General features: G+C 48.8%; 1 protein-coding gene across 6 annotated transcripts in view; it reads left to right on the top strand.

Annotated features, from left to right (window-relative positions):
- LOC139378929 (lysine-specific demethylase 6B-like) overlaps positions 1 to 13,317 on the top strand; it is a 154,745-nt gene extending 141,428 nt beyond the window's left edge. For all 6 annotated transcript variants that reach the window (XM_071121545.1, XM_071121546.1, XM_071121548.1 and 3 more), the window contains 16 exons: positions 162 to 257; positions 417 to 660; positions 801 to 1,031; positions 1,270 to 1,461; positions 1,636 to 2,199; positions 2,985 to 6,691; positions 6,895 to 7,018; positions 7,237 to 7,342; positions 7,818 to 8,023; positions 8,164 to 8,348; positions 8,621 to 8,884; positions 9,134 to 9,321; positions 9,641 to 9,782; positions 11,086 to 11,212; positions 11,509 to 11,682; positions 11,816 to 13,317. In XM_071121545.1, coding sequence (XP_070977646.1) covers positions 162 to 257; positions 417 to 660; positions 801 to 1,031; positions 1,270 to 1,461; positions 1,636 to 2,199; positions 2,985 to 6,691; positions 6,895 to 7,018; positions 7,237 to 7,342; positions 7,818 to 8,023; positions 8,164 to 8,348; positions 8,621 to 8,884; positions 9,134 to 9,321; positions 9,641 to 9,782; positions 11,086 to 11,212; positions 11,509 to 11,682; positions 11,816 to 11,839 — 6,574 coding nt within the window. In that variant the 3' untranslated portion in view covers positions 11,840 to 13,317. The remainder of the gene's footprint in view (positions 1 to 161; positions 258 to 416; positions 661 to 800; positions 1,032 to 1,269; positions 1,462 to 1,635; positions 2,200 to 2,984; positions 6,692 to 6,894; positions 7,019 to 7,236; positions 7,343 to 7,817; positions 8,024 to 8,163; positions 8,349 to 8,620; positions 8,885 to 9,133; positions 9,322 to 9,640; positions 9,783 to 11,085; positions 11,213 to 11,508; positions 11,683 to 11,815) is intronic.
- The last annotated feature ends 4,407 nt before the right edge of the window (positions 13,318 to 17,724 follow it).

The raw sequence follows: 17,724 nt of genomic DNA, 5'->3' as shown, positions 1-17,724 counted from the left end.
GACTGCCTCAGCCTCGTAGTCCTTCCCTTGAGGTTTACGTCCACAAGTTCCGACTGTTAATTGTTCTTCTAGGTTAAAATGAATATTTGTATTTCTTCAAATTGGTCTGGTCTCAGAGAATTTGGCCCTGGTCTGACCTTTGCACTTGTTTTCTCTACCAGGTGTCCACCAGGTGTCAATCAACACCAGCTCCTACCCCATCTACCGCCCAGTCACATGGGTGGACTGAACCATCCCAGTAAATTCTTCAATAATGGGTGAGTCCAGCATATATTCCATTGGGCAACGTACTGTATTCCATTCTAGAATCAGATTGCTGCAGTCTCCTCCATTCTCTCTGGTCTTTATCACAGGCCTTCACGACTCCAGACTGTAGACACCTGACTCTTTCCCTCCATGTCTCTGTTCCCCGCCAGGCCCATGCAAGTGCGTGGCAGTGAGAAGCAGGAGCTGGCCCAGGCCATGTTACCTGGCCTCCAGAGAGCGGACCAGCAACACCTCCCTCACAGGGCGTGGGAACAGCCGGGTCAGCTGTACGAGTCGCCCCCCCCTCCTCATCCATCCGTACCCCTGCCCAGCGACCACGCGACCCGTCTGCATGGCGGGTATAGCCCCGGGCCTCCCGCCAGCCTGCCCCCCAGGCCCAATCAGCTACTGAAGGTGAGCGAAAGAGGCAATGATATCGTCATACAGGTAGAGTGTCGATAAACGAGTGGCCTATCAGTGAGCGAGGAGGAAGGTGGATGTCTTGTTCAGAGAGAAGATTAAACCCTTCCTCTCTCTCTTTGGCTCGCTGCCAGTATGTGGACCCTCAGGAGCAGCATCTTCTCAGGGGTCCGACATCGCTGGGTGAGGATATGTGGGCTCAGGTGCAGCAGAGGGGTTACCCAGGGAAGATATTGGGAGGGCAGCTGAAGAGACCGGCCCCCCCTCTCGGGGAGTACTCGGTCATCCGGCACACCCCGCACCCCTCCTCTCGCCCCAATGAGGACTGCCCCAGTCCCAGCAAGAGGAAGAGGAGCTCTGAGCAGGTATGTGGATGATTTGAAAACTCTGCATTTAAAAACTTGACTTGTGCATTTAAATGTACTTTACACCAAAAGTTGACTCGTAAAGGATAAAGAAACAAAGTCTAAACTCTCTCACATGTAGAATCAGGTGATTGCATAGAATAATTTGCCATTTTCTGATATCTAAACTTTGTAGTTATTATTTGACCATGTTGTTTAGATGGGATATGGTGTAGTACCTAAACCCTGCTCTCTCCAGGTTCCACACCCAGGCATACAGAGGTTCTCTGGCCCAGGAGGGCACCCCCTGCCCCCACAGCAGCAGCCCCCGTCCCACTACCCCCCTCCTCCACCCAAACCTGCTTTCTGGAACCCCATGCACAAGGCGAGTGGCGCCCCCCGGGCCCAGCCCGAACGCAAGAACGGTTCCCCTGAGTTCCAGCTCCGAGCCGTAAGAACACTTAACACTTGCTGCTCTATCAAGAACGTGACTAGATGGAATGTAGCTTTACAGATCTTTTATTTTATTTTATGTTTGGAATGTCAGGTTATCTAGGCTCCCCTAGCTTTCCCACATTCTGAGCCATAATGTTAATCGTCTCTCTCTCTTTCTCTCTGCTAACAGGAGTCAGTCAAGTCCTGCATGGGCGGCTACACCTACAAACCTCCCGCCCCCTCGCCCATCTCCCCACCCCTCACCTCCTCCCCGGGAGGCTACCCTCAGAGGCACAGCGGGCCCCACCCACCCCACAAGCCCTCATTCTCACCTCAGGCCCTCAATCAACCCCCCCACAACAACCCCCACAGCTCTCACCCGCAGTACCCTAAACAACCAGCCCCGCCCCGCATGGGGATCGAGCCCAGGGGAGGTCCTCCTACCCCCCAGAGAGGCCCTACCACTGGGGGTAGGGGAGTCAACAACCATCCGCCTCCTCACCACCACCAACCTCCAGCAAGGGGGGACAGGGACAGTAGGGAGCCCCCCCAACCCTCACCAGCAAACCACACCGGCGTGCCTTACAGCCACAACCCCCACTTCCAGCCCCACCCCGGGCTGGGCCACACTGCCCCCCACCCCCCTGCCAGCAGCACAGCAGTACCTCAGCAGCACAACTCCAGTCCCTCCCACCACGAGGCCTGGAGGCCCCAGGGACAGGGGCAGGGCAGGCCACAAAACAACCACCCCCTGGTGAGTCCCAGGTTCCCGGCAGAGCGAATGTTGCACCCCACTGCTACTAACTCTTCTCCTTTTGTTAACGTTGGATTATCATGTGATCTCCTCCTTTTCACACAAATTATTTGCAACATTCTGAATTGATGCCCGGCCAGCTCACTACCCCCTACGCAGTTAATGTAGACCTGAAGAGATCGTGAACAAGTCAAATTTTACCCAGCTATGTGCCAAATGTGATTTAGCAGAGCGGTCAGTTTGGAATTGATTGGGCTTAGTTAATTGAGCAATAAGGCCAGAGGGGATGTGGTATACAGCCTACATACTGCGGCTAAGGGCTGTTCCTAAGCACGACGCAGCGCAGAGTGCCTGGACACAGCCCTTAGCCGTGGTATATTGGCCATATACCACAAACCCCAGGGTACCTTATTGCTATTATAAACTGATTACCAACGTAATTAGTGCAGAAAATACATATATTTTTTGTCATACCCATGGTATACGGTCTGATATACCACAGCTTTTAGCCAATCAGCATTCAGACCTCCAACCAGCCGGTTTCTAATGTTAAATTAACAATGGACTTGGAAGTGTAAAGTATGTCAATTTTTTTATCTGTATCATTATCAGTGTATCAAATTACTTTTTTGCTAGGAAACACTAGGAAGTGTACGGTTGTGCCCCAAATCTGGTCAAATGTAGTGCACTATATAGGGAATAGGGTGCCATTTGGGGCGCATACTGGGTCTATAGCTCTCAATCTCCAGTGCATTAATCTAGCATGTCTCTGTTTCTCCCTGCAGGAGCCGGGTCACTACAGGGCAGGGCTGGTCCCTCAGGGGCAGCAGAACCAGGCTGGGGAGACCCGGGGTCCCGCGTCCCTCCAACACCATCAGCACCCCCACATCAGCTCCCCTCAGGTTCCTACCAGAACCCCCGTCATCATCTCCACCCCCCAGGCCCTCTGCTCACAGTCCCAAAACAACCGCTACAACAACAGTAGTAGTATTACTGGACCTGCACTCTCCACTGTGATCACAGCACCACCTGCTGTGTGTTCAGCTAACAGCACCTGTAGGAGAGGCAGGGAGACAATGTCACTGCCCCACCAGTCCTCAGCTGCGTCTCAGCTGGAGAGAGACCCAGAGAGGAGCCCCATCCACCCCATGCTGCACCCAGGGTATCAGGGAGCCCACGCGGGCACTGCCAACCACCCACACCGGGCGCCACCCAGGCCCCAGCAGCAGCAGTTCCCTAGCCAGCACCACCAACAGTCTGTCCAGGGGAAGTCTTACTATGGACGGTCTGATCGGGATGGCACTCCGGCCTCCTCTTCATCCTCCTCCTCTTCGTCATTCTCAGGACACCAGAGGGCAGGGGAGAGCGTCATCACCACCAGGGGGTCTCACCCCAGCCCCCTCACCCAGACGGAGGTCACTAGCTCGCCCCTGCACCGCCCCATGCCCGCCCCCCAACCCCACACTGTCAGCTCTGCCCCCCAGCCAGCCTCCAGCCCCTCCTACTCCAGACTCTGTGCCCAGCCTGCCCCCCAGCCAGCCTCCAGCCCCTCCTACTCCAGACTCTGTGCCCAGCCTGCCCCCCAGGCTACCACCACCTCAGCCAAGGGGTATCTAAATTCCCGACCCCAGCCACCTCCACCCTCAGCCCCCCAGTCCATGGAGGAGGCTCTGGATAAACTGGATGCTGAGCTCCAGGGTCATATGCAGGCCGAGGAGAGGAGGGAGAGGGAGCAGGAAGAGCGGAAGAGGAGGGAGCAGGAAGAGCGGAAGGGGAGGGAACAGGAAGAGCGGAAGGGGAGGGAACAGGAAGAGCGGAAGAGGAGGGAGCAGGAAGAGAGGAAGAGGAGGGAGTGGGAGAGAGAGCAGGAAGAGCGGAAGAAGAGGGAGAGGGAGCAGGGGAAGAGGAGAGAGTTGGAGAGAGTGGAAGAGGAGAAGAAAAGAAGGGAATGGGAAAAAGAGCAAGAGGAAAGGAAGAGGAGGGATTTGGTGAGGGAGCGAGAGGAAGAGGAGAGGAAGAGGAGGACTGAGTTGATGAAAGAGGAGGAGAGGAGGAAGGTGGAAGAGGAGATGAGCCAGAGTAGTAAAAGGAGAGAGGAGTCTGCCATCGAGAGTCTGGAGAGACTCCTGTCCGGCAACTCCTCTGCTCCTCCACCTCCTCGCCTGTCCACCGTCTCCTCCTTTGTCCTACCCACCCCCAGCCAGTCATCCTCCTCGCCCCCCTACCCCTGGCTGAGCCGGGGCGGGGCTCCCCCTTGTCCCCCAGGCCAGGCACCACCACCTCCCGCCCCCCTGGAGATGTCACGGCCGCCCCCTCTCACCCCCCAGACGGAGTACGCCAGGGAGAAGCAGAGGCAGAGAGAGATGTGGGGTGAAACCCTTCCCTCGTCATTACACACTGGTAACGTCACCTCAGGGAACAACGCCCTGACCTCGTCGGGGCCCTTTTACCCCAACCACCCCTCAAATAAGACCTTGACACAAGGTGCCCCCCCCCGCCCATCCAAAGACACCCCCCATCCCAAGGAGAACGATAGTCAGCACGCCCGAAGGAGAGCGATGGGCGCTGTGGATCCCCTCCACACCTCCAGCACGGTCACCCTTCGAGAGCCCCCCAAACTCTTCCAGGCGTTCCCCAGGGATAGCCTACTGTCTGGGCCCAACAACTCCAGGACCAGCAGCAGCACGTCCAGCACAGGGGGCCTCCCAAACAAGCGCATGCCCAGCGGAGGCCTAGGCAGCCTGGGTTGTAGCGCCAGCAGCAGTAACAGCGGCGACTCCGACAGCGCCCAGTTTGAGGAGGAACCCTTGGAGCTCTCAACGTTACTCCCGGACGGTCTGGCCAACATCATGGCCATGCTGGATGAGTCCATCAAGAAAGAGGAGGAATCTCTGTACTGCAGCGACCGAAACGGTGCTAGGGAGACCATCATAAATGCCTTCTCTGCTATGCCGCCGGCCAAGAGCTATCTGTGCGCCCCGGACCTCATCCCAGCGCCCAATCAGCAACCGCAGGACGACTTTGTTGGTACGAACGTCCACGCCAGCCCCCCTGTACTAAGCCGACAGGGCTCCCTGGCCTCCCCCTGCAGCCGGACCTCCTCCATCAACGAGGAAGACGAGGAGGGTTGTCTCGCCCTGAAACCCGCTTTGGAGCTCCACGAGCCAGCCGTCCCCCTCAACTCCGACCCCCAGTCAGGGACTAACTACAGCCACAGCGACCTGGCTAAACTCTACGGTCTCCCGGAGCCTGTGAAGAGCGAGGGGGACGACGAGGATGAGGAAGATGAGTCGGAGACCCCGTCCAGTTCCCCTCCCCCGCCCCAGAGGCCCCACCTCCACCAGACGGGGGTGAGCAGCACCTTCAAGTCCCAGGCCGCCCTGGAGAACCAGAAGTACGCCTACCGAGGAGGTCCGTTTGGCCGCCCACCCCCCTCCGCTCTGGGGGGACTGAAGTACTCCTCATCCCTCTCTCTGGGTCCCGACATCCAACAGCAGCAGAATAGCACCTCCCCCACCTCGGATTCCACCAATCACCCAGGCTTCACGCCGTCTTCGGCCCCTCCCCTAACGACCCGCCCACACTCCCCCTCCAGCTGGGAGGCAAAGAGACAGGTCAATATCAAGATGGAGGAGCCTGATATCTGGAGAGATGGGAGAGAGGCCATGGAGAAGAGGCTCCATTCCACGAGGGTGGAGTCCAAGTGTTATCCCTCTACACAACCCATCAAGATGGAGCCCAAGGAAGAGGCCACACTTACAACCATCTCCGAGTCTTCTCTGGCCGAGCTGGGCCGAAGCTGTGAGGTTCTCCTGACCCGACACTCCAGCTCCCTCCCCAGAAAGAACCCCTCCGACAGGATCAAGACTGAGCTCAAACAGGAGGGCAGGCACCACAAGCCTGAGAGAGAGCGGGAACGACACCGAGAGAAGGAGAGGAAACCCGGCCGGAGCAAGAAGCACGGGGAGAGGAAAGAAGGGAAGAAAAAGCCTAGGGAGAAACGAGACGAGATGTCCTCCTCCTCCTCTTCGTCCTCTCACTCCTCCTCCTCCAGTTCCAGTTTGAAACGGCACAGGCACAAGGAGAAGAAGGACCACCGGCGGATCCTCGGGAACCTGGACCTTCAACGTAAGGAGATCCGGGAGAAGGACCGCGACCGCGTTCGTGCCGACATGAGGAGGAAGGAGGCTGGGTCCACCAGCGAAGGTGAAACCTCTGAATGGGCGTCCCGTAGTAGAAGTGAAAGAAGTTCAGGAGTCATGTCCTGCTCTCAGGACAGAGGGGCTGGATCTACGCTGCAGGGTTCAGCTGCTGACTTCATGAAGCTGAAGGCCCTGTCGGACGGGCCACCCAAGGAGCTGAAGATCAGGCTGATCAAGGTGGAGAGCGGCGACCGAGAGACGTTCATCGCCTCTGAGGTGGAGGAGAAGCGGACACCCCTGGAGGAGATCAGCATCGAGAACACCGCCGCAGAGGTCATCAGGGCCTGCAAGTGAGTATGGAGGAGAGGGATGGATGGAGGCGTGAACAAGGCAGGGGTGTAGTGAGTGGGGGGGGGGGGGGGATTACTAATGAGAAGTTAAGAGGGAGTTACATTCTAGTTAATCAATTTCTAAAAAAGACCGTAAGCTAACTCATTGCTACAGTTTGTGACGGTGTTTGGTCTTAACATTTGCCTCTCTCTCCCTGTCTCAGGGGTGCGAGGGTGAAGGGGAAGTTCAGAGAGTCCTACCTGCTCCCTGCGTTCTCTGTCAAGCCGCTATTTACTACAGAGCCCCTCCCGCGGGATAAACTCAACCCCCCCACGCCCAGCATCTATGTAAGTCGATCGTCATTCGCCATAACACAAACCACCGGTTACTGTAGCTAATTTGACCTTCACTCTATTTGATGCTTCTCATTTCACCCTCTTGCTTTCTCTTTGAAAGTGTGTATTAGGATGCCTTTTTGTATGCCTGCGCTGCCCTCTTCTGGTAGAAAGATGCACCTGCTATTTGTGACGGTACTAACTCTTCGGTCCTCTTTCCCCCCCTCTAGTTGGAGAGTAAGAGAGATGCCCTCTCCCCTGTACTACTGCAGTTCTGTACAGACCCCAAGAACCCTGTTACTGTCATCAGAGGACTGGCCGGGTCCCTACGACTCAGTGAGTTTTTATATACACACACACAGACTATGTTACCAATCATTTATTTAACCCCGACATAAACACACTATCTACCACACGTGTTAGAGTAATCACAGGACTTGGTACCATTTGCTTTTGGGAGTCTCTTTATGCAGGTTAAGAGTTTTTCCGTCATGAATCTTGTTCTGAAGGCTCTGCAGAGTGGTCACTAGCTTGGCACAGCCACAAAGTCATGATATAAACCTAACCTTAACCACACTGCGAACCCTAATGCCTGACCTTAACTTGAGACAAAAAGCACATTTTGTTGTTTTTATAAATCTGTACAATATAGCCAATTTTGACTTTTTGCAGCTGGCTTATCTAAGGGGCAATTGCTCAGTTCTGCCTCCAGGACCAAACTTCAACCTGCTCCTTTTCGGCCATACCATGTCATCCTTTAGTATGTTTGTATATTAAACCCCTTTTCTCTCCCTCTCTCCTCTCCTCTCAGACCTGGGTCTGTTCTCCACTAAGTCTCTGGTGGATGCTAACTCTGAGCATGCTGTGGAGGTGAGGACCCAGGTACAGCAGCCTGCTGATGAGAACTGGGACCCCAGCGGCACGGGGCAGACCTGGCCCTGTGAGAGCAGCCGCTCACACACCACCATCGCCAAGTACGCCCAGTACCAGGCTTCATCCTTCCAGGAGAGTCTGCAGGTACAGACCAGACTCAACACACGCACACACACCTCTTACTTACACACACCTCTTACTTACACACACCTCTTACTTACACACACCTCTTACTTACACACACCTCTTACCTACTTCTACCTTGTCCCTTTCTGTGTCTTCAGGAGGAGAAGGGTAGTGATGAAGAGGCTGAGGAAGATGAGGAAGACAAGGAGAAGACGAGTAAGGAGACCAGCCCTGAGACATCTAGCAAAGAACCCACAAGTAAAGATGCTACCAGTACCGAACAGAAACCAGTGGGGAAGATAATCAAGTTTGGCACCAACATTGACCTGTCAGACCCCAAGAGGTAAGCTGGAGATGGATGCATTGTATTACCGCAAAGAACACGTGGAACTTTTCCCATTTGTTCCAGAACTTTCCTCTTTGTTTTTGCTGACCCCTAGTGGTCAGGTCTTAGTATTACATTATTACATAAAACCCCTCCCCAAAATCCCTGAGGCTAAACTTCTGTTGCTAAGCAAGGCCATGTGCAGAATCACTATAGTACATAAGTGCCAATACTGCTGCTCAGATGTTGTTTTGTTGGACAATTTGAAACCGACAATAACCCTCTCCCAGGTGGAAGGCCCAGCTGCAGGAGCTCCAGAAGCTTCCGGCCTTCATGCGCGTGGCATCCAGCGGCAACATGCTGAGCCACGTAGGACACACCATCCTGGGCATGAACACTGTCCAGCTCTACATGAAGGTCCCCGGGAGCCGCACGCCTGGCCACCAGGAGAACAACAACTTCTGCTCTGTGAACGTCAACATTGGGCCTGGAGACTGCGAGTGGTTCTCCGTGCACGAAAACTACTGGCCGGCCATCGACGACTTCTGTGAAAAGTAAGTCGTGTCGGGCTGATACTTTTACCGCGATTTCTTGAATGCGCTGATGATGACGAGGTACAATAATATATTCCTCGTCAGTTTTGAACCTGCGCTTCCCGAGTCACTTGAGATTAGCTTTCAAGACCGTACGCTGTAAGAATGTGAACTAGCACATGCGTCTCATCTACTTAAGTGTACCATTCTCCCAACGTCATCACCCTCTACCTCAGAGGATCTTACCCCCGTATCCCCTCCCTCCTTCAGGCACGGAGTAGACTACCTGACCGGTTCCTGGTGGCCTGTTCTGGAGGACCTGTACCGATCCAACATCCCCGTGTACCGCTTCATTCAGAGGCCCGGGGACCTGGTGTGGATCAACGCAGGGACCGTCCACTGGGTCCAGGCTGTGGGCTGGTGCAACAACATCGCCTGGAACGTGGGCCCACTCAACTGTACGTGAACTCCCTGGCACAGACGCCTACATTAGTCTTGCTTCGGACCTTTCACTCCACTATCCACTGAAACGCGTTGCAGTAGAGCTGTTTCTTGACTTTAGTGTTATTTTAGGGATCTGTTGGTCTCGGTCAGTCATTTTGCCTTGGGAGTTTTGAACTTCAGGGCGACGACCACCGGTCCAAATCCACACTAATGAGACTCATAAGTAGAGAACTAATTTTGACCTTTTTTTAAATATATATATAAATATATATATATATATATATATATATATCAGGTGAGGTCACTACTAATGGCCCCTTATCCACCCTGTAGCCTACCAGTACCAGCTGGCCCTGGAGAGGTTTGAGTGGAACGAGGTCAAGAAGGTCAAGTCCATTGTCCCCATGATCCACGTGTCCTGGAACGTGGCCCGCACCGTCAAGGTCACCGACCCCGACACATACAAGATGATCAAGTGAGTATTCAGGCTGGTGACGTGTCTTCCGGTTGATTGGTGGCTCTACAATGGCAAGAAAAAGTATGTGAACCTTTTGGAGCTACCTGGATTTCTGTGTAAATTGGTCAGAACATTTGATCTTCATCTAGGTCACAGCGAGAGACAAACACAGCCTGCTTAAACTAATAACGCACAAGCAATTATACGTTTTCATGTCTTTTATTGAACACACTGTGTAAACATTCTCAGTGCAGGGTGTGAACCCTTGGATTTAATAACTGGTTGACCCTCCTTTGGCAGCAATAACCTCAACCAAACGTTTTCTGCAGTTGTGGATCAGACCTGCACACACCAGACAGGAGGAATTTTGGACCATTCCTCTTTACAAAACTGTTTCAGTAAAGCAATATTCTTGGGATGTCTGGTGTGATCTGCTCTCTTGAGGTCATGCCACAGCATCTCAATCAGGTTGAGGTCAGGACTCTGACTGGGCCACTCCAGAAGGCGCATTTTCTTCTGTTGAAGTCATTCTGTTGTTGATTTACTTCTGTGTTTTGGGTCGTTATCCTGTTGAATCACCCAACATCTGTTGAGCTTCAATTGGCGGACAGGTAGCCTTACATACTCCTGCAAAATGTCTTGATAAACTTGGGAATTCATTTTTCCGTCGACAATAGCAAGTTGTCCAGACCCTGAGGCAGCAAAGTAGTCCCAAACCACGATACTCCCTCCACCATACTTTACAGTTGGGATGAGGTTTTGATGTTGGTGTGCTGTGCCTTTTTTGTTTCTCCATACAGTGTTGTGTGTTCCTTCCCAAACAACTCAACTGTAGTTTTGTCTGTCCACAGAATATTTTGCATCGTCAAGGCTTTTAGAGATACTTTTGTAACCCTTCCCAGGGGGGTCACATACTTTTTCCAACCTACAATGTGAATGTTTAAATGATGTATTCAATATACACAAGAAATGAAGAAATGTGTTATTAGTTTAAGCATACTATGTTTTGTCTATTGTTGTGACTTAGATGAAGATCAGATCAAATTTGATGACCAATTTATGCAGAAATCCAGGTAATTCCAAAGGGTTCACATACTTTATCTTGCCACTGTATATTAGTTCCAAATGATACAGGTCAATAGGGCGGATTGTGATTTTGCTACTAACTTGTGTTCTGTTTAATAAGGGTTGCAGTGTCATGACAGGGACATACTATCACTGTGTTGGACCAGAGTTTTACCTCGACAGGTCATGTGATCAGGAGAACTCTCGGTCCTCTTCATACCTGTATCCTAACCTCATCACTCACTCGCTCACTCAGGCACTGCCTCCTGCAGTCCATCAAGCACATCCAGGTTCTGCGAGACCAGCTGGTAGCAGCAGGGAAGAAGATCTCCTACCAGAGCCGAGTGAAGGACGAACCAGCTTACTACTGCAACGAGTGTGATGTGAGTAGTACTTCTACCCAGTATCTACCTACTGCCCTCTCAATGCAAAACCCCCAACCTCATGTTTTACCCTCGGTCTGCCAGCACCAAAACGCCTTCTAACTGAACACAAAACATACCACTTACCACAGTCAGAGCCCATCGCTCTTCTGAAACCACATTACTTCAAACCCCCGCCCCCCCAATCTTCCTTCATGGTTGCTTCGGCCTGCATTCAATTCCTCCCCATTCGTTACAAGACAAAGCCCTTTACTTGTGTACTGAGTATCTGTGTGTATATATCTTTTGTCCACCAGGTGGAGGTGTTTGACCTGCTGTTCGTGACGTCTGAGAGTGGCAGCAGGAAGACCTATGTGGTCCACTGTGAGGACTGTGCCCGCCAGAGGAACCCCAGCCTCTCCAACAACGTAGTGGTGTTGGAGCAGTACCGCATGGAGGAGCTAATGAGTACCTACGACGCATTCAGCCTGGTGAGGGGACACACACACACACACATCTTTTTCTTATGAGACGGGCACCTGCATACAAGGAAATCGGTGTCAGTCTGCCTAACAACCTGAGGACAGTAGATGTAAGGTTTCCTCTTCTGTCTCCTCTCTCCAGACTGCAGCCCCGAGTACACGGTGATAAAGCTCCTCCCCCTCCACGTCTCACAGCCATAACCAAAACTCCTGCCAGACAGGACTTAACATCTTTTAAAAAACGTTATTTTTAACCTTTTTTTTCCCCCCTTCGTTATTTAAGATGTTTTTACTACTGCTAATACTTGCCGATCAAACAGCCAATCGAAAACCAGTTTACTACTCATCACTGTTTACAAAACCGAACCGCCAATCAAATGCCAGTTTACCCTAGTTGTAGACTGTTCATGAGCAGCGTTCTGGTTTCCGGAGGACTTGAAAAAAAATGGAAAGGCAGTTGGTGCTAGCTGCCATTGTGAACAAGCAACAAAGGGTTGACAGTTATCAATGGCATAAATTTTATTATTTCCATATCTTTTTTTTTTTTATCATGAATTCTGAAATTTGTAAATGCTGTGTATTTTATGTGGGGTGCAGTTTTTTTTCTTCTAAAATAATGTATTTTCTTTAAGACTAGATCAGCCCTAGATATATACCACACTGGCCTTGTGACTTGTATTTAGAAGATAAATAAGATGCATTTTTTTTCTAAAAGCATTAAGAATAAGGAGACACAATAAAAATACAATTGTTTGAAATGCTTAGAAACATACGGGTTTTAAAGTCTTTTTTTTGATTTTCTGTTTAGTCTTTCTTACTCTTGTATGTGTTGTGTTTTTACAAATGTATGTTTATTTCCACGGGAAGGCGAAAGAGTCAGTTGTCACAACTCTTTAGGAGTACATCAGGTCTTTTTGTTTTAATGAATTGCTTCCATTTTTGCATTGTTTGTACCTCTGATTTTGTTAGTTTTTTGCTTAATATACAGATTTATAATTTTTCTGGATTTTACATTGTACATTTCTTTTTTTTATTTAATATGTTTCTTATATTTATAGGATGTCAATGTTCTCCCCTTACTTTTATTAGGGTTTGAAAGTCATTTTTGTCCTCTGTAACAACTGAAAGTGTGTGTTATGGGAGGACAAGGTTCTCTGGTGCTTCTTCTGGTTCTATATATATATATATGATATTTCTAATGAATATAACTTACACTTTCCCTGTAGTTGGTAGGATCCACAGCCGAGGTTGAGTTGACGAATGGAATACGGTCTTTTTAATGCGCGGGGGAAATTGTCATTGTTTTTCATTCTTTTTAGGGGGCTTTGATTTTTTTTATTTTTCTATATATATATTATTGTAATCTGTTGGAATATTGACTTATGGGATAAAAAGGTGCTACAGTTTTCGGATAAACTATTTTTGTTTTTCCTTCAAGATAAATTCTATTTTTCCTGTTGCAATATACCTTCCTTTCCTTCTCTTTCTGGTCATTTATTTAACATGCACTCTTTAGAACACACACACACACACACACACACACACACACCAAACTGAGCCAGACATTTCTTAAACACTTTGTGAATTTGTGTGACATTTTACTATGACTTATTAATAAATAAACGCTTTTGATAAAGCCAAAAATGTGCATAGAGTTTAATTGTTTAAACTCTATTGATGGTACACGCCTCATCTGAACAGCGAACGCTGACTGTCAGGAGTGTTTTTTTGCAGACAAACCACGTCTCACACCTGATACAGCCACCAATTGTTCACCTAAAGTAAATAAATATTGGGTGGAATATGTTAGAAAAGTAACATATCTGAACGCAACATCCCAGTCAGTCAAATCTGAAAACAAAGTCCAGAGTAGTAGCCTATAAAACCTATCTAGAACTATAGATCAATGAATAAACCCCTCTGAGTTGGATTCAATCTGTATCACTGAAGCGTTGTAACTGGGATGACATGCAGCGTTTTACTGTAAAAGCAGTCTGACTATGGAACATTGCCTTTTAAGTTGGAATCGCACTGTAACGCTGAACTTAAGTGATTTAGATTGAATCTAGCCCTTTTTATCTGACTTCCTGCCTGAGGCTGATAGGCTGACCACTGATGTGGGTGAGAGCGGATATCTTCTATTTACGCTTTGGGCCCATATACAATAACAACCCAAACCCTCATATCGCTTAGCCGAGCTAGATCTTATTGCTGGCACTTGCAGAGGTCTCCTCATTCAAGTCAATCACTAACGGTTCCTTTTGTTTCATGTGTGTGTGTGTGTAAAATTGAGTGGTTTCCATAAGGTGAATTCCATCCAAGGTTAAGAAAGCAGGCCCAAACAAACACACATTGTCACACAGAAGACAGGGCAGGAAACCACAGTGAACTCACAGGATTCAATGACAATGTCCAGATTTCATTTCCCCCCTCAGCTAATTCCACTGACTGACACTACAGCAGAGGTGTAGGCCCACCCAATCAGATTGAGCAAAAACATAAAAAATACAAATAATTATGCTCTTTGTGTTCCAAACAGGACATTATGTGTTTTTTTACCCAAACATGCAAACACCAATAGATATTCATAGCAAGCAGTGCACTGGGTTAGTCAGATTTGATGAAATATAACAGAACGGAAGAACTGGAATGACATTCATTCTCATGGTTGCCAAAAATAACTCAAATCCACACCTTCAATAAGCCACAAACTCAGCAAAAAAAAAGAAACATCCCTTTTTCAGGACCCTGTCTCAAAGATAATTCATAAAAATCCAAATAACTTCACAGATCTTCATTGTAAAGGGTTTAAATACTGTTTCCCAATTAATGAACATGCACCCTGTGGAACGGTCGTTAAGACACTTACAGATGGTAGGCAATTAAGGTCACAGTTATGGAAACTTAGGACACTAAAGAGGCCTTTCTACTGACTGAAAAACACCAAAAGAAAGATTCCCAGGGTCCCTGCACATCTGCGTGAACGTGCCTTAGGCATGCTGAAGGCATGAGGACTGCAGATGTGGCCATGGCAATAAATTGCAATGTCCGTACTGTGAGACGCCTAAGACAGCGCTACAGGGAGGCATGACGGACAGCTGATCGTCCTCGCAGTGGCAGACCATGTGTAACAACACCTGCACAGGATCGGTACATCCGAACATCACACCTGCGGGACAGGTGCAGCAACAACAACTGCCCGAGTTACACTAGGAACACACAATCCCTCCATCAGTGCTCAGACTGTCAGCAATAGGCTGACTGAGGCTGGACTGAGGGCTTGTAGGCCTGTTGTAAGGCAGGTCCTCACCAGACATCACCGGCAACAACGTCGCATATGGGCATCAAACCCACTGTCGCTGGACCAGACAGGACTGGCAAAAAGGGCTCTTCACTGACGAGTCACGGTTTTGTCTCACCAGGGGTGATGGTCGGATTCGCGTTTATCGAATCCGAGTTACACCGAGGCCTGTACTCTGGAGCGGAACGATTTGGAGGTGGAGGGTCCGTGATGGTCTGGGGCAGTGTGTCACAGCATCATCGGACTGAGCTTGTTGTCATTGCAGGCAATCTCAACACTGTGCGTTACAGGGAAGACATCCTCCTCCCTCATGTGGTACCCTTCCTGCAGGCTAATCCTGACATGACCCTCCAGCATGACAATGCCACCAGCCATACTGCTTGTTCTGTGCGTGATTTCCTGTAAGACAGGAATGTCAGTGTTCTGCCATGGCCAGCGAAGAGCCCGGATCTCAAAACCATTGAGCACGTCTGGGACCTGTTGGATCAGAGGGTGAGGGGCTAGGGCCATTCCCCCCAGAAATGTCCAGAAACTTGCAGGTGCCTTGCTGGAAGAATGGGGTAACATCTCACAACAAGAACTGGCAAATCTGGTGCAGTCCATGAGGAGGAGATGCACTGCAGTACTTAATGCAGCTGGTGGCCACACCAGATACTGACTGTTACTTTTGATTTTGACCCACCCTTTGTTCAGGGACACATTATTCAATTTATGTTAGTCACATGTCTGTGGAACTTGTTCAGTTTATGTCTCAGTTGTTGAATCTTGTTATGTTCATACAAATATTTACACATGTTAAGTTTGCTGAAAATAAACGCAGTTGACAGTGAGAGGACGTTTCTTTTTTGCTGAATTTCTGACTGCATTGAGGCATATGTCACTGTGCTTCTATAGCTATATGCATCATTCCACTGCCTATTTAAATTTGTTCATTTAGCAAACAAGACAGCTCATAATCCAGTGCCTTTATCACAGTCAACACACCTATATTTTAGCATTAGAAATGCTACATTTTCTCTCAGCCTCATGGCAAAATGTGTAGAATAGCAGGAGATTACCAAAAAAACTGCACATTTTCATTTCTGCCCCATTATAAAACGTTTAGCATCGCAAGAGATTTGCTTTAAAACAGCCACATTTTGTCTAGCCTCTTGACAAAATGTGTAGAATAGCATGAGATTAGCTACAAAACGGCAAACGTTTCTCTTTTTTGCAGGGGGCCCACCCACCAACACATTTCTGGCTGTGCATTTTCTGAGGGTATAGGAATGGACTATGAAATAACAAGTAATCGTTTTTTTTACATCCATGATTGATCGAACACAATCAGGAGACTTACGCACATACCAACGTGGGGGACAATGAAGTGACAAGGCCCCTCATATTTCAAAAACACCAAACATATATCCACCAATCTAGAGAAATCCAGGTCCCGCAGTGAGAGAAGGAATGTCAGTGTGTCCCATCCTGTGGCCCGGTGTGAAGAAGTCAACGAGTTCGGAGGAAAGCTGGACAGAATGGAGGACATCCTGCCTCCACAGGAAGTCGCATCCGCCGTCCACTCCACCCACTGAGGGTATAATAAGAACTGGAGACTGCGTCCAAGATGTCCGCCCGTTGTATTCAAGGTAATCTACTCACGTTCACATATGCTGATTCATGGACCGTCTATATCCAGGTTGCATGCGGTGTATACGAACCATCACATGTGCACGAGCACTGAGTAGAGCAGCGACATCATCACGTCATCCAAAATCATGACAGACATTGGATAAATATAAAATGTTAATATGTTCGGTTGTGACTGTTTTTAAAAAAAAAGTATTTAAAAAATGAATAATCAGCCTGAGTGACAATTACATGAATAATTCAATAGATGTTTTGTGCACAATGATTATCGCTAAAGTGTCTTATTAGGAATTTTCAAATCTGACCTCTGACCTTTTACATGGAAATAATCTTTCTAGGCCAGGTGTCAGTTAAACTGCATTACCGAAGCGAAACTGTATAGCTTCTAGACCGGAACCCTAGCCCCTTTGACTCCACCCCGATCTGATGGCCACAGATGCTCAGTGTCTGTGTGTGTGACCGTACACTCACACCCCACCAACACAATGCTGGCTCAAGGGACTAGTGTGATCATCATGTTGTTGGACTAATGATGGGAAAATCTAGAAAGCCTTTGAAGCTATTGTTGACCAAGCTATTGTTGGTCACCGACTATGAATTAGGCTATTATTCATTTATAATTACTAAGATAGGATCAATGAAATATAGATTGTCGTGTATATAAATACAGCGCCTTGCAAAATTATTAATATCCCTTGGATTTCCTGGCATTTTATTATGTTACAAAGTGGGATTAAAATGGATTTAGTCGTAATTTTTTTGTCAATCTACTCAAAATACTCTATAATGTGAACGTGGAAGAAAACTGATATTTTTGAAAAGATTAACAAGAATGTGAGAACTAAAATAGTAGTTGCAAGTGTTCAGCCCCTTTGTTCAGGCAAGCCTAAATTAGTTCAGGAGTAAAATGTGCCTTAAAATGTCTTAATAAAATACACGGATTCACTCTTGTTGAAATAATACAGTTGAAGTCAGAAGTTTACATACACTTAGGTTGGAGTCATTAAAACTCGTTTTTCAAACACTCCACAAATGTCTTGTTAACAAACTATAGTTTTGGGAAGTCGGTTAGGACATCTACTTTGTGCATGACACAAGTAATTTTTCCAACAATTGTTTAC

The sequence above is a fragment of the Oncorhynchus clarkii genome, chromosome 21 (assembly GCF_045791955.1).
Source record: "Oncorhynchus clarkii lewisi isolate Uvic-CL-2024 chromosome 21, UVic_Ocla_1.0, whole genome shotgun sequence".
Classification (NCBI taxonomy): Eukaryota; Metazoa; Chordata; class Actinopteri; order Salmoniformes; family Salmonidae; genus Oncorhynchus; species Oncorhynchus clarkii.
The sequence above is the reverse complement of the archived record's forward strand: the minus strand, read 5'-3'. Positions and strand labels throughout refer to the sequence as shown.